The sequence below is a fragment of the Tympanuchus pallidicinctus genome, unplaced genomic scaffold, assembly GCF_026119805.1.
Source record: "Tympanuchus pallidicinctus isolate F22 unplaced genomic scaffold, pur_lepc_1.0 scaffold12, whole genome shotgun sequence".
Lineage (NCBI taxonomy): Eukaryota > Metazoa > Chordata > Aves > Galliformes > Phasianidae > Tympanuchus > Tympanuchus pallidicinctus.
Window position 1 is genome coordinate 19,412,909 of NW_026294637.1, and position 21,857 is coordinate 19,434,765.

Here is a 21,857-nt window from a genome sequence, read left to right on the forward strand (position 1 = left end):
CCAGTAAACCCATGGTGAGTAGTCAGCAGGGCAAGCTGGGGTTACCAGGATCATGACAGGGACCTGAAATACCTGGAGCACAGTCACAGTGGTTTTGCTTAGATCCACATCACTGGAGCAGTTCTCCTATATAATGACTTGAGCTCGGAGGACACAATGCCCCAGAAACCACAAAGGACCACTGCTGTGATATCCAGCAATGTCTGTGCAAAGCAGAGAACAGAGCAAAGCTAGAAGACATGTTTGTACCTCTGGCAATGCGTGGATGAACCTCCACCTTCACCCAGTCAGAGAAGATCACATTTCTGTAGAGGTCGTTAATTCTGCAAGTGTAGAGTTGGGTCTGCTGTGCAGTGATGGGCAAGTCTTGCTTGGTGGCACCAGGAATCTGGTAGCGGACAGACTACAGAGAAAACACAGGCAGTAGGCAGCAAGTTCCCCCATCACTGCTGGTAGCAGAAGGCACCAGCAAGCCCCTTTAAAGGCAGGACAAGCTGGAATCCCTGGTTGTGTCACCTCCTCACAAGGACATGGGGAGAAAGAACCAGTGGAAACCCTTGGCAAGCACATCTGTACTACCACATCTCCTCTATTCTCTTCCAGCCTCCCGCTGCCCACCTGCACTGCTAACAGAGGGCCAACTCACCTCACTGCAGGGCATGGAGCTGGCCCAATGCAATGAGGAAAGTCACCCTTGCTCACAACATTACCTGGCACTGACAAAACCACTGGTACTGCAGTGAGGTGTGGGCCTCGGCTCTGCAGTGCAGAGCGAAGGAGTACCCAACAGGAACGGAGACAGAGACCGGCTGCTCGGTGATCACAATGGCTGTTGGGAAACAGGCGTGGGTTTGCAACACAAGCAAGGAGATGGACACTGCTGGGGTGGCACTGAACGGGTCACAAAATCATAGAACCATGCAGGTTGGAAAAGACCTCGAAGATCATCTGGTCCAACCATCCACCTACCACCAATATCTCCCACTGAACCACGTCCCTAAGTACTACATCTCCATGGCTCTTGAGCACCTCCAGGGATGGTGACCCCACCACCTCCCCGGGCGGCCTGTTCCAATGCACCATTGCTCTTTCAGAGAATATGTTTTTCCTAATATCCAACCTGAACCTCCCCTGGTGGCCATCACCTCTCATCCTCTCACTTGGGAGCAGAGGCCAACCCCCCACCTCACCACAACCTCCCTTCAGGGAGTTACAGAGAGCAATGAGGTCTCCCCCGAGCCTCCTCCACACTGACCCATCCCAGCTCCCCATAACACTTGTGCTTCAGACCCCTCACAGCTTCGTCGCCCTTCCCTGGACACTCCGCAGGTCCTCGATGTCCTTCTGGCAGTGAGGTGACCAACACTGATCACAGCACTGGAGTACATCGGCACGAGCACACACATCCCCGCTCGGGTCGGGTCGCTCCTGCTCCTTCCGCGCATCACCGCCGCCGATGCGCCAGGCTCGCCTCCCGCACGGCCCACCGAGAGCCGCCGAGCAGCGAGAGCCGGACAAGCACCACGAGAGCCAAGCAGCCCGCCCCGGCTCACCTGTCTGCATCGCTCTACCGGCGCTCCGGCTGCCGTGCCTCGCTCGCCCCGGCCGCCCTCAGCCGGCGGCTCCCGGTCCCGCCGAGCACCTGCGGAGAAGAAAGCGGCGGCCGGGGATCGCGAGGAGCCCCCGGCCCGCCCAGGCCCCGGGCAGCGTGGCGGAGCCCGAGCCGCCCGCTCTCCCCGCTCCCTCGGCGGCCGCCCCTGGCCGGGCCGCGCCGCGTTGCGGGGCTCTCACCTGGCGGCGGCGGAGGCGGCCGCGGGCCGCCATGGTCGCCAACGGGGAGCCGCCGTCCTCGGGAGGCAGCGCCGGGCTCCGGCTCCCCGGGAGCCCGCGGGCCCTGCGGAGAGGCGGAGGCGCTCACCGGGGCTCGCCCGGCCGCGGGCCCCGAGCTCTTCCGGCTCGTCCCCGGGGCCGCTCGGACGTCTCCCCCTCGGGCCCGGGGACGGCTCCCGGACTCACCTGCCGTCGGCCCCGCCGCCCGGGGAAGGCCCCGCGGGCGCTCGGCGCCGCGCTTCCGTGCCGCCGGGCCCGCCCCGTCGCCCCGTTCCGAAAGCGAAACGGCGCGGCGACTCCGCCCGGGGCCGGGGCCGGCTGTGCGGCCGGGCAGGGCCTACTCCGCGGGGCTCCGGCGTGCCCGCGCCTGCCGCTGCCCTGAGCGTCCTCGGCCCCGTGCCCGCGGGTGTCCGTGACGCGGCCCGACGGCGGCCTCAGCCCTGTTCCCACGGCTGTTCCGAGCGCTGCCCCCGTGCTGTCCCTACCTCATCCTCTCAAGGGTCATTGCTCCATGCCCGCGGCTGTCCTCACGGTCGCCTCCATGGCTGTCCTCACCTCATCCCCACAGCCATCCTCACCCCTGTGCTCGTAAGCATCCTCACCGCTATCTCCATGGGTGTCCTCACCCCATCCCTGCACGTGTCCTCATTCTCATACCCACAGGAGTCCTGACCGGTGTCCCTGTGGGTACCCTCCCACATCCCCACAACCACCCTTGCTCTCATGCCCGTCCCCACAGCCACCCTCCTCCCCATCCCCACAGCCACCCTTCTCCCCACCCCTTCATTCCTCACCTTCAGCCTCATCGCTCACCTCTGTCAACAGGGCTGAAGCTCCAAGGCTCATGGTGGAGCCCCAGCTGTGTTGTCCCCTTTTCTTCAGCTGGGAGAAGTAAGGTGAGCCCCAGCCCGAGGTAATGACAACCTGTCAGGCTGCTTCTGCTGAGAAATCCCCTGCCAGCTGGGGCAGGCATCACGAGGGCTGCAGGGGAAGTGGCTCATGGCCAGCCCGCCCCAAGGTTGCACAAGCCCCTTTGGGATGGCAGAAGGGTGACAGCTGGGGACAGCCTGCTCTCACAGCCCAGCTGCTGGAGCAGCACCATAATCTCTGAACAGGCCCTAACTGCATGCTCCGAGTCATTTGATTTTCTACTCAAAGCCCAAACTTAACCTTTGTGGTATGAACGAGAAGTGTGAAATCGCTCCCCTGGTTCCTGAAATCTCCCTCACCGGATGCGGAAATGGGTCTGAGGATTCATTAATAAGGCAGCCAATTGATTTAGGAGTTAATTTCAGAGAGGTCTTCTGGGACCAGAACACTTGTGCCTGTCGGATTTCTATCGCAAACAGTCCTTTATGCCAGGATGAGAGATCCTTTGAGCCTTTCTGGAGCTACAGCTTAATGAAATGAATTACGCTCGCGTGCAGGCTGTGATTTTAGAAACAACACAGCAGTGAATGTGAGGTTCATTATCGCTGCTCTGTGACTTCCATCTGCAGAGCACAAAAGGCAGAGCATCCTCTGCCACCAGCATCTCAGATGAGGCTGCAAGTGTGTCTGAGCAAATGAAACGATAAGAGTTCCCCAGCATAAATTTTATTTTGCTATGTGGCTCTATGGCACATCCACACCGGGGCTAGCTGCCCTTCCTTGTAGAAGGAATGATGGTGTTGGAGCAGGTACCCAAGGGACAAGGAAGACGATGTGAGATCTGCAGTGGCCTATATAAGAACAGACTCACTGAACCCATACTTATGACCTTTCAAAAGAGCAGACCAAGGGGAAAGGAGCAGAGGTCACAGCTGGTGGTCCACACAACTGGGAATGGAGAGAGCAGAAGGTGAAGAAGGAGTGACCATAATTCCCAAAGAGCCTTACGTTACTCTCTGAAGTGAGCAGGCAGGGAGCATGACACAAACCTGATAGGGCTGAAGCAGGTCTGGGCTTAGGATCAGCAGGGACAAATTTCCACTATTGTCTCTCCTTCCTCACGTACGGCAGTTACCTTCAGCATTGGCATGAAAGGATGCAGACAGCTCCAGATGGCAAAGAGAAGCAGTAACGGCTGAGAGAAAAGGAATGGACAGGAGATATGCAATGGTGCAAGGGGAACCACCTCCATATGCTTCCCCAGGCAAGGGACACTGCTGAGTCACGCCACAGGGCTGGCAGAACTCAGCAGCACTTAGTCCTCCACTCCCCAGTGCTTTTCTCTTACAAGTATGAGGGTGCAGACTGTAGAAAAAGCAGAAACCAGCACAGCTGATGGAGGACAGAGGAAGGATCATTTTCTCTGTGCAGAATGGGACAGTCATGCTCTGCTCCTGCAAAGGTGGCAATCTTTCACATGGCATTTGTGAGCAGAGGGGATTTGGGAAGAGGATACTCAGCACAGTCACAGGTCCCTTCTTTCTGCCCACCTGCCCAGCTGTCTCTAACAACACACAGACCCAGCACAGAATTCAGAGACCGTCCAGCCAAGCATTTTGAAATACACTCCTACATCCATAAATAAACATATTAATAGATTGCAAATGAAAGTCCTGTCTGAACGTTTTCCACATCATTCTGTCACATCTGTGATGTTGAGTAGATATAAATGTAGCGCGGGTAGATAATAAAAATGATCATTAAATTAACCCCAACACTTTCCAGAAGCTAAAGATGACACTTCTGCTTGATGCAGCATCTTTTCAATCAGCCATAGTCTGCTGCATTTCCATTATGTACCTTGTCAAAAGTCTGCTGTGCTTGTCCTCAGATCAATACAAGCTCTTCTACATGAACATGTGGCCAAGAGTATATTTTGTTTTGTTTTTTCTGCATGCCAGTGGTGTTTACTTGTTGACACTGCACTGGAGAGCAGGAAGAAGCTTGTTGTTTAGAAAGGGAGGGACTTGCATTTATGTATGCAGGATGGGAAAAGGAAGGGTTCTGTGAGAGGAGTGAGAAAACATCTGTGACTTGCTGTGAATCAGCGCTGGATTTGCAGGCAGAGGACGAAAGCTTTGCTAACAAGGATTGAAGCTTCGTGGCTGACTGGCTTAGACTTCAAAAACAAAATGGTGAGAGAGCAAGTTTCCAAATGCAGACAGAAGCAGAAGGCACTGTCACTCTGCAAACAGACGTGCTGTAAAAGAAAGCTCTGTCTCAGCAGGATAACTAGGCACAAGAACCAACTGAGAGCCTGAAAGGTCAGAAAAAAAGATGTTCACCATGTGCCTGAGGGAAGGCTCAAACACTACAGCAGGATTCACCCAATTGCGCTTGAGCTGGTAGGTGCTAAGCCTGCTCTTGCCATCCAGTTTTCCCTACAGTAGTGGGGAGAGAAGCAGAACCACAATGTGAATGGGGTGCGAAAGGAACCTCTGGAAATCTCTAGTTCAGACACCCAGTCCAGGCAGGATCTGAACCAGTTGCTCAGCTGCTTGTCCCATCCACATGAGGTAGTAAGCTGAAGAATACAAGATGTAAGGGGTCCATAACATCGCTTGGTTATGCTAACTCAAAAGAGGTCGTAAATAGCATCACTTAGTTCAACCTTTTGCTAACTCAAGGGAAATTTATTGCTTAGTCTAACCTTTTTGTCAGCCCAGGAATATTCGAAAAACGGAGCCCTCTCCAGACAGTAGAAGAGGGGCCCCTAAGAGAGTAATGAAAAAAGGGAAGATAAGCAGAATAGGGTATTGCTGAGGCATGCAGGGCATGAGAAGACCCCAGAACTGGGACAAAGGTCGGAAAGAAGTGGCGAGGGAGACGTCTGACTTCATCCCAAACGACCACCGAATGGGGAGGAAGACGTGGAGCCTTCATCCAATGGAAGCTACTGTGCATGCCCTCGGGAGGGGGAACAGTATGTAAATGAATTCCCGGAAAAGTAATAAATATGTCAGTGAGTCTTGGGTAATACTACTGAATATGTATGGCTTGGCTAATAAATGTAGCGAGACTCCATTCTCTGGTGTGCAAGCTAGGAGGTGTGATCCCCCTTGCACCCGGCGTGTGGCGCAGCGCTGAAATAAAGACGTACCTGCTCTTTTAACCTTACATGGGTTAGAGTTTGATTCCGCAAATCACACATGTAACGATCTCCACAGACGGAGACTGCCCACCTCCTGGTCTCTGTTGCACTGTTTGATCTCCCTGACAGGGCATTTTTTTCTCTCCTGACATCTGATCTGAATTTTCCTCACTGCAACTCGTCTTTGTTGCCTGTTACTCTGTGCCTCTGGGACGTGCTGGCTTTGTCTTGCTTGCACCCAGTGTACTGAACACAGCAAGAAGGTCTCTATTTAGTCCTGTTATAAAGATTAAAGGTAGTTCTCCCAGCATCTCCTTTTATGTCAGGTATGCCACAACAGGTCTCCCAGCATCCTGCCTCTCACACAGGGCAACGGCACAAGGCGTGAGATTGGAGCATGCACACAATGGGTATCCTTTTGCAGCTTGGAGGCTTCTTAAAGAAAAGCTAATATGTTTGTCCTGAGGAAGCCTCAACAAATTTTTCTTCCACTGATTTCTTCTGTTTTTTTTTTTTTTTTTTTTTTTTTTTTCCCAACTTCTGCTGACACACAATGAGTGGAATCAGCTTAATGAAAAGAGGCATGAGCAAGCATCTCTGTTTTACTGAGAGTACCATCTTCTAACCTCACGCAAAGCCCCTGGTATTATTTTGAAAGACACTCTTTCCCTGTCCCTCAGAGTGTATAACTCTGAGGGAAGTACTGAGGTGGAACCTTCAGTCTCTGAGACAGTCCTCCCCATATTTCCTAGTAGCAAATCCAGAGGTTCTATGAGTTCCATCTTTGCATTTGCCAAGACCAAGTATCCTCTCTGATGTCCCAGTTTCAGCTATTTGCTTGCTTGACAGTACAATCATCTGTGATAGTGACCTGCAAAAAGCAAATAAACTCCAATACCTACATGTGAAATGATGTAGGACCCCTTCCAAAACACTGTCCTGAGATCTGAGCTAAGATAAGCATTTCTATGGGACTTGAGTGGAAGAGCAGCAGGTCTGATCAGGATGCTGTCAAGCAACCTGATACATCCAAAGCTGGATTGCTTTGGACTAGTATAACTTTTGCAAGCATGAAAACCTAAGTTGTCAATCCATTGTACACTGACAAGCCAGCAGGATCCAAGAAGTTTTGTATGAAAGTAGAACAGACTTGGAGTCCTGGCTTTCATTTTAGTGCTGTCTACCAAGCCCCACTCTGTTGGACTGCATTCTGGATTCCCCACAGCCACTGTGTCCCTTTGCAACCTTCTCCCCAGCCTCATGCTCCACAGATTTCACTGACTTTCCCTCTATATGGGCTTGGGATTCTGCTGAGTTTGACAGCTTTCTTGGTGGACATCAGGTTCTGCTCATACAAATCTCCCCTTCCACTTGGTTTCCAAGGTTTGGTACACCCATGACAACTAGTAGCTGAGGTCTGGGCTGAGTTGTATCAGTTTGTATCTGCACGTCTGTGTTGTGGCCTTGTGCCCTGGTGTCTCCCAGCACTTTCACTGTTTTCTAGGTCTTTTCTGGGGCTCATGGCTGATTTAAGCCTGTTTACTTCTCTCTTTCTCATGCCACGCACACCAGTGCTGTATTTGTATCACAGACCTCTGGAGGAATAAGTCATCCATGGCATTCCAGCACAGGGCTACAGAGCAGGATCTTTTCAGCCCCAAGCAACCAGTCAGGAGCCTGGTTCCTCTCAGGGTTGTCACAGGGCAGCCACCTATCTCATGGACTGGAGGTGGCACCAAGTAAGCAGAGAGGTAGGAGACTCCTTATGGGATGCAAGGGAGAAATATACAGGCTCTGTGCAAAACTTTGTATGGGATGCCTAGGGAGGAACCAAAGGCTGGGGAAGGGAGATATCAGGATGGTCTGAGAAGGGACAAGTGTAGGAAAACACAGGGTAGTAAGAGGATAAAAGGAAGTGACTGCATCTAACCAGTGTGGTCATGCCACAGCAGTGCAGTGTAGCCTAGGTTCTAATTAAACACCATTTCTAACCATGTGGTTTGGTAAGAAGCCCTCTGTTCTGTATGGATGTGTGCAGCCACCACCTGCCTTGCTGCTTGCTGTCACAGTCATTCTCTCTTCTCCTCAGGCAGGGATCAGCACAAAGTCCCGTTGTTTGCCCGCTTGGGAGCTCTCTAGCACAGTCTCATCTCTTTTGCAGTAACACCTGCTGTTGTTTTCTTCTTGCAGACTGCAGGCATACAGCCGTGGGCAGGCAGCCGATCCACAGCGAGGCTGCTCAATCCATCAGTCCTGCACAGAGCAATGCGGTGTCTCTGGCGATGTGCCTGCGGCATGCGATACAACAGCTTGACAGCAAGATGAAGGTGGAACATGAGGAAATTCGATTCTATTATGGGTTATGTTTTCATCTGGTATTAAATCACTCTCGGTAATCTTTTGTGACTGTGCCCACCTCTCACAGCCAGCCCTGTTTTGTGCTGTCCTCTTCAGGGAGAAGGAGTAACTGCCAGCACAGGTCTTTTCCTTGGGAATCCCAGAGAAAAACAGCTGCCAAGGGGGGAAACTGGGCTGTTCAGCCTGGAGAAGGCTCTAAGGAAACCCTGGAGTGGCCTGTTACTGAAGTATCCAAAGGGGCTGCAAGAAAGGAGGAGACAGGGTCTGTTGTGACAGGATGAGTGGAAGTGGTTTCAAAGTAGGAGAGGGCAGATTGAGGTTGGATATAAGAAGTTTTTGACACTAAGGGCAGCGGGGCAGTGGCACAGGGTGCCCAGAGAGGCGGTGGCGCCCCGTCCCTGCAGACACTCAGCGCCAGGCTGTGGCCGCTGAGCGTCTGATGTGCTGTGGGAGCCCCGGTGCACTGCAGGGAGTTGGACCAGATGAAGTTTAAAGGTCCCTTCCAACTCAAACTATCACTCCTGTGATCCTGATAAATGCTCCTGGGGCTGATCCTGGGATGTGACTGCTGCAACGGCGCTGAAAATGCTGCAGGCAAAGCACTAACGCTGCACCTCAGGGGCAGCAGGGAATGTTACAGCCCATCTCGAGAGAACTTCAGTGAGCCCCGAATCCCCGATGTGCCCCCGGAGGACATCACGTAGCAAACCTGCTTTGGCCTCGTTATGCTCTAACAGCCGCCGAGCAGGCAGGGCCGGGCCGAGCCCACCTCCCCGCTGCCCCTGGGGCTCTGTGCCGCGGGGAGGAGGCCCCCGGGCCCGGGCGGCGTCACGGCCCCCACCGCCGAGTGACAGCGGCATGTGCGGGGCGGCTATAAATGCCGGCGGTGATTGACAGGGCCGGCAGCGGCGCGGCGGGCAGGGGCAGCCGCAGCCCGGCCGCCGCCATGGGCTCGCCGCGCCGGGCCCTCAGCGACTCGTACGCGGGCAACGGGCGGACGTCGCCGCCCCAGCGGCGGGGCAGCGTGGAGGAGGCGGAAAGCGCGGCCTGGGCCTCGCGGCCCGACCGGCGCAGCTATCTGCTCAGCATCCGGCCCCAGAACAGGTGAGGCGGGGCGGCGGTCCGGGGGGCGGCGGTGCGAGCCGGCGGCGCCCCGCGCCGAGCGGGCAACGGCGAGGACGGGGCGGACGTCGGAGGGCGGTGGGGAATGCTGAGCGGGGCGCGGCGGCCGCCCAACCGTCTGGCAGAGGAGCTCCGTCCTCGCCGCAGGCGAGCGCTGCGCAGCGGTAGAAGTGACGTCCGCTGGCCGCCGGGCGCCTTTCCGGGCCTTAAAGGCGGGCCGGAGCGGGAGGACGCGCTCAGGCTCTCGAGGCGGCCCGGTGCTTGGCAGGGGGGCCGGCTCCTTGCTTCCCTGAGGAAGGACGGTATTTCTGTGGCTGTTGCTGGGGCAGGCGCTATCAGCGTCGTTCATCTTTTTATAACAGCGCTGAGCTGACTGCCTTGCTGCGAAATCCTGACAGACACGAGCTTCTGTCTTTTTTTTTTTTATCCTCGATATCCTCGAGTTAAACTTGCCCTCAGGGTACTGCCCTGCCCTTCCTGCCCTTTCCCTACAATGAAGCCGCCTGTGTTATCTACACCAGACGCTGAGCAAGGGGCCCGCTGTGCGAGTGCCTTATCTTATTGCCAAAAAGGTATTTCTACAATGTAGATACGGGCTGAGCAGTGACGAGAACTACATTCCTGGGTTAGAAATGGCCTGAGGCGGGAGATCTGGGGTAGCAATGAGGCTTTGTTCTCTGGGGGAAGGTATGATAAACATGCTGTCAGCTCTGAGGTTGAGGTTAGTGAATACAAGGCAACATGCCAGGGAAGGCAAAGGTGTTGGCTATAGCGTTAGTTGTTCAAAAGAAAGCTTTTAAATTACTTTGAATTCTCTAGGAGTGCTCTTCAACCTGTAAGCCCTTGAAACGAGCATGCCTCTTTCCTTATTGATGAGTTATAAATAATCCATTTCCAGCGTGTCAAGGGTTGAGGCCTGAAAGAAGCTGAGATTTGTGAAAATAAATACGGCACCAGAAGAGAGAAACGTGCTGCCTGGAGGTCAGATGTTAAAGCTGTGCAGTGCCAAAGTTAAGTTGCCTTAGTTCAGTTGCTTTGTGCTTCTATCGTAGTGTGTGATCTGACTGCAGTCTGGCTGCGTACGGTGGCATCATCAGCACCAAGAATGCAGATACAGCACTCACAGCCAATCTATGACCTCAGACGGTGCTTAGTGGTGCAAAGGAAAACTGTAATTGAGTCCAGTACTTCTGTTCTAGATATCACAGATAAAGAATTTTTAATAAATAAGATGCTGAGGCTTTTTGGTTGCCTAGAGCTTGACTTCCTATTTCCCCCACTCCCAAGTACGTTCAAATCACAGCTTTAACCTGTTTAGCCATGAAAGAGGCTCCATCAGTCCTCAAGTAGTACTTCCAGTGTTCTCAGCTGACCTCCCCAGGTGGCAGAAGTTTTGCTCAAGGCCACTGCAAAAGATGCTCAGTATTGTGAAGCAGTGAGCCTGGCATCCTCTGGATGTGTGACTTCTGCATCTCAAGCACAGTGACTCCAGCCCACATCTGCTAAGCTCCAAGCTCTAAACACCTTGAGCTTGCCACGTTAGCACTGTGTGTTGTCTGCACTCCTGTTTCATGGGTAGGAGTCTTACGCATTTGCAGACAAAGTGATGCTGTATTGCATTGCTTAGATTGGCAGTGAATTCATTTTCCACAAGTCCTACAACGCCCTTTTCAACCCATTCAAATGCTTGGTTATCAGTGTATAACAAGGTGATTTCATTTTGCTCTTTAACTTCAGTGGCTGCCCCTTCTGTTGTAAGAGAGATTTGCTAAATAGCGAAACTCACCTTTCCCTGTATTCAGGGCATCTTTCAGGTTCTCTAAGGAACAAGTGAGATAAAAATCCTGTTCCCTGCACTGCCTTGAGTGCAGATTTGAGAGAAGATATGTGGAAACAAACAGTAAAATTGCATTGCTGTCTATGATGCAGGGCAAAGGTTTGAATGAAGTGGAGCTTTTTGTCCTGTAATTAAATAATGTATCATAACACTTCTGGAAAGTGGATGAGTGGAATGGTGTAGCAAGGAGACTTTCAGAAAGCAATTAAGAGTTTAATTAAATCCAGAAACATCTGGAGAGCTTGCCTGGGAGAACTGGAAAAGCAAGATGAGTGATGTGTGTACAGGCAGATAACGTTCAGCAGTTTTCTTTAATGCAGAGGTACTTGAATTCGGTGGCTTTGAAGCTGGCAAGCATGGGGCAAGTGTTATAGACACAGAACTGCAGAGGGAGGCTGTTGTGGTGGTTAGAAAGCAAAAATGGGTATTCTAATCCAAAGGAAGCGTGGTGTTTATTTTTTTTCTCAGGTTTATCTATTGCTGTGTCTCTGTATGTATTTGTAGAGTGTTTAGCTGATTACTTGCCTGCTCTCTTCTCTCTTTCTCAAAGGAAAGGACCAGAAGGAGTAGTGACGTGACAAATACCTTCATGAGGGGATATCCTCATGGAAAGAAACTGAGGTTAGGAACACTTCTGGGACAACTCGTGGAGAAACTTCAGCTGTATGCAAGCACTAATGAACGGTGTAGAGATCATGGATGGTCTTTCTTGATTTCCCTGAGCCTGCAGCAGGAAAGGGATGTTGTGCAAATTGAAGGATACTAATTTGGAAACTGGAATGTGCTTTTTCCATTTCTTACATTAGAGAAATTTGTTGAGGGTAGTTCTACAATGGCCAGAGATTGGGGCTGTTGAAAATGGCCATATATTCATAAAGTCATAGAATATCCTGAATTGGAAAGGACCCGCAAGGAGTGTCAGCTCCACCTCCTGTCTCCACACAGCACCTCCCAAACCCTATGGCTGAGAGCAGTGTTCCAAGGCTCCCTGAGCTCAGCAGCTTGGGGCAGAGCCTTTCCCTAGCCCCACCTGACCCTCCAGCTGCTCCTTGTGTGTTTTGCTCTCTAGAGTTTTCGCCATCTTTATAGCTTTGGATGCTCTCTAATAGCTTTATGTTGTTGTAGTGCAGTGCCCAAAAAAGCGTGCAGTGCTGGATGTGAGGCCAAACCAGAGCAGAGCAGGCCAATACCTCCTATTGACCTGGTGCACCACAGGGTGAAGAACATCATCCCTTTATCAGACAGAGTATTTGGGATATTTACTTTCTATGCACTTGGGAACTGTCCTTTAGGAAGAGGCTTTCCCTTTCTGTAAGAACAAACTGACTTTGGAGAATATCTTATACCTTAGGATACAATTGTTTGTAAAAAGAAACAGAAGATGCTTCATTTGAGTTCGAGGCCTTCTCTTCTGTTGGAAGCAATCAGTACCTCTCACCTAATGTCTGCTTCTAGGTCTTGTTAATGCATTGCCTCCTTGGTTAAATATCTTTCCGCTGTCATAGCTTCTTCGTGTGCAGATATTTATAGAGCATGGTGACATTGCCACCGATCTTTTCTTGGACGGCTTTTTCTGGTTGTGGTGGCAGCTGAGCTCAGGAGAGTGCCTTGCCATGATTTTTCTGTGCATCTGGCTTTTCTGGCTGGGAGCAGTTTCCAGTCTTGTATCACTTGCTTTGCACTTTATATCGAGTGAAGGTGAAAAGGTCTGTTGCTGTAATGATGAGCTGTAAACTCAAGGATGCTTAGTTCCCGAAGAGCATGGCTACTTTCTTATTTCAGAGGAGTTCTCTCCTCAGCATTGAGCATCTGTAACTTCTTGTAGCACCTTGCTTTTGTCAGTAACCAGTGTAAATCCAGTAAACCAGTGTAAACCAGTGTACCAGTAAGGTACCAGCTGTGGCATCAGGGAATTCAGTGCATCTGTCTTGTCTGACAGATTTTGAAAGGAGGCACATCCAGTGCCTACTTGAAAGACAAAGGCAAAAGCATTGAAGGGCTGATCTCCTCACTGTAGGCTCTCTAGGGTAGAGATGTTTGTTTTTCCTGTGGGTATACCTATATGAGCAACAGTGCCTGTTTGAGTAGGGCTCCTTGTCAGTAGTGACACTATGAATAATAATCCCAAGCTGCATTTTTTTTCAACCCTTTCTACAGCATCCAGTTGATATCTGCTGAAAGTCAAGTAGAGGTGAACTAATAATCCAGGGTGGAAGATCGGGACATGGAGCTGGGCAAACAGTGCCCTTCAAGAGCAGTGTTAAATATCACGTTTCATTGTGTAATGGGGAGTAGTGTGGTTTCCTTAAGAACAGAGGCAGTTTCCAGGAGATAGAATTAAAACTCCATCTTCCTCCTGCCTCAAGGCAAGGAAGCTCTTGGATGAATGAAGCTATTGTCTCCCACTGACTGTGCCTCACATCCTGTAGCATCAGCTGGTCCCAAAGAGGGAAGTTAGAAGAGCAGTTTCAAAAAACCTCTACTTTGTTTCTTTTCTAACTCACAGTCACAGAAATCTACACACAATGACTTATCAGAGAAATGTCAGCTTAGCTGGTGTCTTGTTGTCCAACACTCGTTCTGCTCTTTGTCCTTCCACATTCCTTGTTGTCTTTCAGCTAGTGACTAGTTAATGTGGACAATAGAGGCAGTTATACTTGGGAGTTAAAGTGCAAGATCTGAATCATTCTGAGTGTTACTATGGTTGATGGAGGAGCATGCAACATAGTTTGTTTTCCACTTTCTGTTGTGTTGGCATCTAGCTCTGAATTGTTGCATGCAAGTCCTTCTTCGTTTAAGCTCGAAATGAGTTACCTGCAGAAAAATACCGTACTTCTTTAGCCTAGCAACAGTTTACTCTGTGACCTTGACAAGTAGAGACTCAATAGATGTATTTTCCAGTCAGTAAAATAACAATGTGCAGCTCCATGGCGCTCACAGCTACTTTATCGCCAGGTTGCTGATAATTACTGCTGCAGTACGTGAAACACAAACTTTTTCCGTGTGTGCATGGAGTGTTTGATAAGAAGCGGGACACGTGGCAGGGAAGAGGCCTTAAGCATAACCATGTGGACGTGAAGGTTTTGTTGCTGGCTTTGAAAAATGTGAAATGAGTGGTTACCAACAGCTAAGAAAGCGCTCTGAGTGGCTTGTGTTTTTCTCAGGCAGTATTAACCTTAGAGGCAGAGAAGTTCAGATGGAATGTTATACTTAGAAGCCTGCGTGTGCAAAACAAGCCCAATAATAGCATGGGGCAGAGTGGCAGCAGGAGGGAGTGTCTGCACGGGACTGTTGGAGCAGTCCTTCTGCCCTGGGCTTGTTCTGCTCTCCTCTTCTTGGGTTCTTCTGGGGAGTTTTTCTGCACTGCTATTGCCATCGCAGCGTAACTTGGAGGTCTCAGACTTGGTGTCATTGATGCATTTCTCTGTTTACTTGCTGCTCTGGACAGCTAGCGCAGCTCAATCTTCGTGCTGTGGAAAAGCATTGAAATATATTAATGACTGTTGCAGCTCAAGGAGATCCATGCACTTGGACATGTGAGGAAGGAGCCAATGCAAAGCATATTCCATCTTCTAAGCTCCTGTCAGCTTCTGTGTGGAGCCCAGAGCTGGAAGGAGAATGATTTCTCTATCTGGGAGTGAAGAAATAAAGGGGAATTTCAAGCAGTGACTGCATGAAAGGGATTAGAAACAATGCAGGATTTAAAATCTATGTTTTTAAAGCAATTAACTTCTCAGTCCCAGTGGGGTGATGTACCAGCCTAGGCCATCAGCTTGAGCGATATTTTTAGTGATTAAGAACTGAATGGTGTTGACAGTTCTGCCTCCTGCCCTTGCAGCACGACTGAAATTTGGCAAGTGCATGAAAAATGGGGAAGACCATCTTCATTTCCAAAGGAAATTACAAGTAATTGAAGGGCTAAAACCTGTAAAAGGATGAAAAATGTTGAAAGCATCTGATGAATTGGAATTTAAAGAAGAGCTGAGGCAGGTAGAAGCCACATGGAAGAACAACAGAGGGGTGTAATTCTCATGGGTCAGTGCAACAGCGGTTAATAACCAGACCTGTATTTTCAGGGCTAGCTTTCAACAAGCTGTCCCTCACTTCATAGATGAGATGCCTGCAGGGGATTTCTTCCCACTGGGGTTGGAGGTACGTGGAGCAGACCTCTCCAGCCTAAGCATGCAAAATCCCCTTTCTCCTGTATATTTAGCCCTTGATTTGCCCGCTTTAGATGTGCAAGGATAAAGTAAGCTGCTGCCTACATCCACCAGCCCCTGAGCTTGCTCAGAGGATACACATCCGCTGTAGATGTTGCATTTAATTAGCAGAATCCCATACTGTGTACACTAACAAGTCTCTGGAGAGCTGAGGATATGGACGCTCCAATCCCACGGTGTATCAGACTAGGCGTGCTGGGGCATCTGTCGTGCCTTGTGCAGGAGTTCCACATTTCCAAGCTAATAGGTTTGGTTTAGAGTCTGATGTAGTTATGCTGGTGCAGCTCTGTGTGGGTATGCTGTAAACTTAATTAAAATGAAGTGAAATGCCAGCTGCCTGCAGGCAGGGCTGTTGTAGCTGCGGCTTTCACAATTTGATCTTACTCTCTCTGGGCTTAAATCTCTGGTTTGTTTAAAACAACTTCCTTCGTTCCTTAGCATATTGAGGTTAAACTTTAGTTAACACATGCTTTTTTTCTTTGATATTAAGAGGACTCCTCAAGAGATCAGCAGTCCAATGTTGAGTGTAATGTTTTGGGGCATGCAGTGAATAGAGCCTGGGCTGCATGCTCAGCGCTGGGAATTAAAACTGCTAACTGTGTTCACCACTTGATCGCATATGTGAGCACAAGGGGTTGGGGCACAGGCACCCTTCATTCTGGCTTCAGTCTTTTATGTGATTAAGAGACAAGACACGTCCCCATCCATCTCAGGCAAATAAAGCATGTTTAAACCATTGTTCTGCCTGTGCTTGCACTCTCCAGTGGGCATTTTAGGATCTTCCCTTCCGGATCCTCAAGCGATGCCTGTGTCCTTTATATTCCTGGAGGTCACAAGGAGACGGTTTCCTTTGTAATGAGATGTAACACTCTCTTTTACTGTTGAAGAAGCTGGGAATTGGGCCTATATATGCCCATGAATTGGGGACAGGGTGGGGTTGTGGTGTGAGGTGACCTGTTACTAGTAGGATGGTTGCGGGTGGTAGGATGCTTGATTCCACTGGCAGCAAGCAGCTCAAGTGGAATTGCTGCTCCCCTAAGCTGTCGGGATGTCTGGGGGCAGTGAGGGTGTGCTGGTCAGTAAAGCAGATCATATAAAGGCAGATCTGGCTTGAGGCTTAAAGAAATATCTCAGATGCTAAGTGCTGTTCCTTGGACTTCCCCCTTGTACCAGCTCAGTGCTTGCAAGATGGATTGGGTAGCTGACCATCAGCCTTTTTTGTCTGCTATGCGATCCTTTTCCGGCTGGGTAGCTCCCCATCAGCAGCAGTGTTGGCAATAGGGGGGGGATCAAAATCATGTGGCTGGGGGTGGAGAGAGTGAAGCTGCTGCCAGAAGAGCAAGTGCCACCCCATGTTTTTGGGCCTAGAGCTGCTCCTGAGCAGCTGTCTCGGACTTCTACCTAATCTGTCTTTGCAGAACTACTTCTTCAATTCTTATCTCTGTGGGTGTGGAAGAGAAGTGCTACAGGTGGAAGTGCTGCGGGGCCGGCAGTAGCAGTTTTCAGAGACCCTCTATAGTCACTTCTAGGGTGAGATTCTGTGTCACGCTGAGGTCTGTGTGACTGGGACTTGCACAGAGCTAGGAGGAGGTCATTTAGGTAGAAGACCTGAAGATTTATGCCTTTCTTAGTTCTGCATCTCCTCCTGCAGCAGCATCATAAAGCACTAAAGTTTGATTGTTCAGTAGTGTTCCTCAGGCTGAGAAGGTTTGATCCATCTGCGTGTACCAGTATTGGAGTGTGACTTCTGACATCCCAAAGGATGACTTGCCTGTGCTGCAGTCACCTCTGAGGCTGTATGGTGGTGTTGCAGTGTACATAATGATCCTACTGGGTCACACTGCGCTTGCGTGCTGCTGGCTAGATGGTAGCTACTTAGTTGGACTTCTGATTCCCATGTTGATGAGCTCAGGGCAGGCTGATGAACCCCTCCTGACTGCTAAGGGTCCTACTCCCCACAGGAGCTGCTGTCACAAAATGGCAGCGTGGTGGATGTGGGTCCCTGAAGATGCTCCTCTGGGGCTGCTGCTGGTAAGTAGGTCATCCAGGTTTCTCATGTAGGATTTGTATTGGATTTTTATTCCCTGAAATGGTTAATGCTACACCAGAGCATTTCTGCAGAGGAAAATAAACTGTAGATGCCTGCAAGTTCCAGGTGGTTTTTTTTGTTTGTTTGTTTGTTTTTGGTTTTGGTTTTGGTTTTTTGCCTGATCCCAGTGACTTGGCGGGCAAACTGGAAAGCAGCATATAATGACCATAGCGTTTTCAGTTTCTCAAAAAAGCTGGTATCTCTGTCCTGAGAAAAATAGAGGCAACAATCTGAGGCCACCTCCTTGCCAGCAGAGACATGGGCATGCAGTGAGCTGTACTCTCAAGTACCATTTAACCGAGTAGCTTCCCAGTGGAGTTGCCTGCTTTGAGCACAGCGCTGTGGACGGTGCATGGAAGGCTCAGGTGCTGCTTCTTGGAAACCTATAATATAAATGTTGTATAAATGTCCTTGCACTTATTCTCTGCAGTTAACGACTGTTTCATTTTTACAGCCTTTGACTTCAATTTACAATGTAACTTGCTCATCCTGGCAGTCAGCCTGAGTAAGGCAGCTGTACCTTCTTTTAATAGGACCTGTGACCTGTGCAAAACAACTCACATTAATATCTCTCTGTAACAGTTTATTTCAGCTCCTTTTCATGCTTCTTTATCTAATGTTTTTTATGCTGTTTTTTGCTTAGCTTATCAAGCAGCAGATTCTCTCTCTCCAGTTTAGGAAGGTAAAACTACATTGCATTAAACTTCTCTGACCAAACACTTTGCTGAATCTGACTGCATCTGATTAATCTGTAATGCTCAGGTACTAATTAAAGAGAGCCCCGGGGTGATCTAACAAACTTATTCTGCATGGTTGTGTTCCTAATGCTTGCCTGAACTGCAGACAGCAAAGTGAATGTTCATTGTAATTCCTGTGTTAAGGTGCAAGAAATGTTCACCTTTTGTGGCCAAAGGATGGGTGTACAGTTTGTTCAGCTGCTAAGTGATATTAAAGTGAGACTTCCATACAGAGACATTAAAAATTAGATGTGCCTGCCCTGATGCTTTCAAAGAAGAAATTTTTCTCCTTTCCCACCATCCTTTGCTTTACCATAAAGATCCTCCTTCGTTTGGACTCTACCACAATGTGCACTTGAATGGTTGGACCTTGCCTTTGGCAGAAGAAGTCAGTGGGCATTACCGATTTGCTGCAGAAGCACGTAGAAGATTGATGGTGGAAGGAGAAGCCTCTCCTGAACACTTTGGTTGCCATGGGATTGTTAACCAAAATGTCAGGAAAAGCAAATTGCGATGAAGAAAAAGCAAATTGCGATGAAGAAAAAGCAAATCGCTTCTCAAATCTCCTTTTCCTGCACACTGCTTTTGTATGGAAATCCCTCTTTAATTTTAAAAGGCTACTGAATTGCTGGTGTCCTCTTCCTAGTCCTTAGGGCTTTTTGTGCAACAAAGATGCACCTTCAGGAAGGCCCGGAGGAAGAGCGGCTGCTGCCTTGTATCAGATTTCTTGAATGCTCAGAATTACTGGTTTAGAAACCAATTTGAATTGGACAAGTCTCATTGCAGCTGGAATGAGTCAGCTGAGAGCCCCACAGTGCTACAGCCTCTAAAACCTGCCTGTGACTAATACAATGGTTTCTTTGAAAGATTAAAGAGACTTTCCAGGGCTCACTGCCAAGTGTGCATTGAGCAAGTCTCGTCATATTCATCTGCCGTGCCTGTGGAGTCCTCAGCTCCTGGTGCTGCTGCTTTCCTGGAGCATTCAGTAGCCTTTGCAGTGTTTCTCCTGGCTCTGGGATTTGCACTGAAAGGACCAGGCTTACTCCCAGCTGGGATTAAACTTGGTCCCGAGTGTCACTATGTGTGTGCACATCACTTTATTTTTGAAGATGCTGAACTTGTTGTTCACTTGCTGGGTTATGAAATGGTCATTGATGCTTGGGGAGTTGTGACTTCACTGTGTGGATCTGTAAGGCATTTACTGGTCTAGGACTGACAAAAGGTGCATCAGAACCTCACCAGCAACTGCCAGCATTGGATTTTCTGCCTTACTCTTTGGAAATGGGAGTTTTGTTGTCTCCCTGGTTTGGTGTATGGAAAGGTTTCTCTGCTTTGGCAGCTTTTGGTATCCACAGCCCCTTCCTGGCTGTGCGGCTGGGGAGAGGGGTGCTTTGCCAGAACCAGTCTCCTGGGGACCACTGATTTCCACAGGAAGGAGCCTAAGCCGTGGCATCTACTTTTTAACTTCTGTTCCTCAGCTGCTTGGCTACAGCTCATAACCCTTGTTCAATAGATAAATCGAGTTTGCGACAGCCCCACCTTCCATCCTCTTCCCTTCCCCGATGCCAAGCACCTGGCAGCTGGGTGAGGCTCATGCTGCCCCCCAGCCCTTTGTCGCTCAGGGATCCATCTCCCTGCATCTCTCATAAGCTGAGGCTGATGGGAAGCCAGAGTGAAAACTGTAGCACTGCAGCCCCCAGGTAAGTTTTTTGGATGGGTGAAAGAAGCAGTTGCTGTGATTGGAGCTCTTCAGGTGCCTTCAGCCGTGTGTGTGGTTCAATCCTTGCTGCGGTGCCTGACCTTGCTGGCTTCATGCTAAGCACGTGGATTTGGGTCTTTCCTTGAACCGGAGCGCTTCCTCAGCAGGTAGAGCATGAGTAGCAGCAGTGTCAGCATCCTGCCTGTGAGCTGGGGGCTGCTTGTGAGGCTGGCGTCCTCCTCACAGCCGTCAGCACGCGCTGAGAGCCCTTCTGCTCGTAGTGGCGCTGTGTCAGGAGTGGTCTGGGGGTTTGTTCCACCTCTTGCATGACTCTAGAGTGTTTAAGGAATGTGTCTTCACTGCTGAAAGTGTTTTAGCAGAGCTGCTAGCTACCAGTTCCACTGCAATACTTGCTGTTTCTCCTAAGGTCCTGGCACTTGAGACCTTGGGATCCTCTCTCCCAGTGTAAACATGTAGTGTTTTAATTGCAGAGGAGAAAATGAAAGAAGAAATTCTTCCCTTCCAAGAGCACCAGAGCACTATCCAAATGAAGATTGAAGTTGGAATTAAATCCTTTTTTTTTTTTTTTTTTTAAATCCCGATCTTCCAGGGTCTGTCTTGGTGATACTCCAACCGGGTTGGCAGTATTGTATGCTGATTTAGTGCTATCCTCAAATGGCATCTAAGTATCTGGAGACTCTAAGATCAATTCTTATGAGATTTGTAGATGGCACTGGCTTTTTGGATGGTCCTGGCTGTTTGGATCTTGCAGCCTGAACTTGGGGGTCAGTGCATGGACTCATGGAGTGTGTACTGTGAGTGCCTACTGCAGCAGTGAGAGGTGAAGCACTCCTCGTGTAATTCCTGAGCACAGGAAGGTGCAAGCCAGGCTCAAGGGCCATATGCTTACGAGCCATATCCGATTCACACTTGGCCTGGAACTGCAATGTGAAATCTTCACAAACAAAATCTCAGTGAAGGGAATAACAGTGGCAGTACCAGGAGAGCGAAGCTACTTTGTTTAGTGTCATGGTTTGAGCCTGCTGGCTGATCAAAGACACGTTCAGATGTGATACAGAACAAAAATTATTCTTGACATGCATTACCCTAATAGCTTCATAGACAAAGGAGATGTGTCCCAAATGACACTTTAAATTGACAGAATCATCTCAGGAATGAAAAAACAGTCAAATACTATGACTTTTGACTTGTGAAAAACCTGTTGTAGCAATGATGGGTGGTAAGGAGGGCACGTCTAACAAGAACACAGCACAGACAGGCTTCTAAGATGAGATAGGAAGGGAACCCTTTGATTTCTTTCTAGTACTTTGATCTCTAAGAAATGCTTCTTGAATCTTCCAGGAGCACCTTCTGCGCAATCATTTCCCAGCTGACGGAGGAAACCCAGCCACTATTTGAAACCACTATCAAATCTCGTTCTGTGTCCGAAGACTCTGATGCTAAATTCACGTGCATAGTGACAGGTAACAGTGTCTTCAGTGAATAACCTGGTCCTGTCTCACTTGCTAGACTTGTGCTAGTTGAAGACTGGAGTAAGCAATAACAAGGGACACGTAACAAGTCCAATGTTGTCATACTGACAAGTAAAGATTCAGCAATTGCATAACAATTTCAGCTTTAATTTGATGGGGGAATCAATGGAAAACATTTGACTGTAAACAAGCGAAAGCCTAACCAAACATCTCAAGCAGTGCAGATTGAAGACCAGGAAATAGAATATGATGATTACTGCTTGGGCAAGTGATACTTTATTGTCCTGGTCTGTGCTTCTCTAATCCTGGATTTCACACCTCAGGAATGAAGAAGACTGTTACACTGGAGCCAACTTTAGCTCTCACTGTTGGCTGTAAATTTGCATCAGTGATAAACGTGTATCTGTCAGTATCTGAAATAAAGACCAGTTTCTGCCCAGTGAGCTAAAAT

At 49.5% G+C, this 21,857-nt stretch overlaps 2 protein-coding genes across 12 annotated transcripts in view; one reads left to right on the forward strand and one right to left on the reverse strand.

Annotated features, from left to right (window-relative positions):
• LOC128075639 (mucosa-associated lymphoid tissue lymphoma translocation protein 1-like) overlaps positions 1-21,857 on the reverse strand; it is a 102,639-nt gene that overhangs the window by 24,765 nt on the left and 56,017 nt on the right. For 3 of the 6 annotated variants that reach the window (XR_008203939.1, XM_052672604.1, XM_052672602.1), the window contains exons 1-3: positions 2,644-2,818; positions 1,554-1,642; positions 250-403 (exon numbers count right to left, since the gene is read on the reverse strand). Coding sequence is in view for 5 of the 6 variants with exons in the window: in XM_052672604.1 (XP_052528564.1) it covers positions 250-403; positions 1,554-1,642; positions 2,644-2,803 (403 nt within the window). In the remaining variant the exon portion in view is untranslated. Of the gene's footprint in view, positions 1-249; positions 404-710; positions 830-1,553; positions 1,643-1,791; positions 1,895-2,643; positions 2,819-21,857 lie in introns of those variants that run through there. The other 3 variants (XM_052672603.1, XM_052672607.1, XM_052672605.1) reach the window with 3 other exon arrangements.
• Positions 9,087-21,857, forward strand: part of ALPK3 (alpha kinase 3) — a 30,314-nt gene continuing 17,543 nt past the window's right edge. For 2 of the 6 annotated variants that reach the window (XM_052672594.1, XM_052672601.1), the window contains exons 1-3: positions 9,087-9,313; positions 18,121-18,159; positions 21,276-21,397. In XM_052672594.1, coding sequence (XP_052528554.1) covers positions 9,087-9,313; positions 18,121-18,159; positions 21,276-21,397 — 388 coding nt within the window. Of the gene's footprint in view, positions 9,314-17,381; positions 17,420-18,120; positions 18,160-18,737; positions 19,915-21,275; positions 21,398-21,857 lie in introns of those variants that run through there. The other 4 variants (XM_052672598.1, XM_052672595.1, XM_052672597.1 and 1 more) reach the window with 4 other exon arrangements.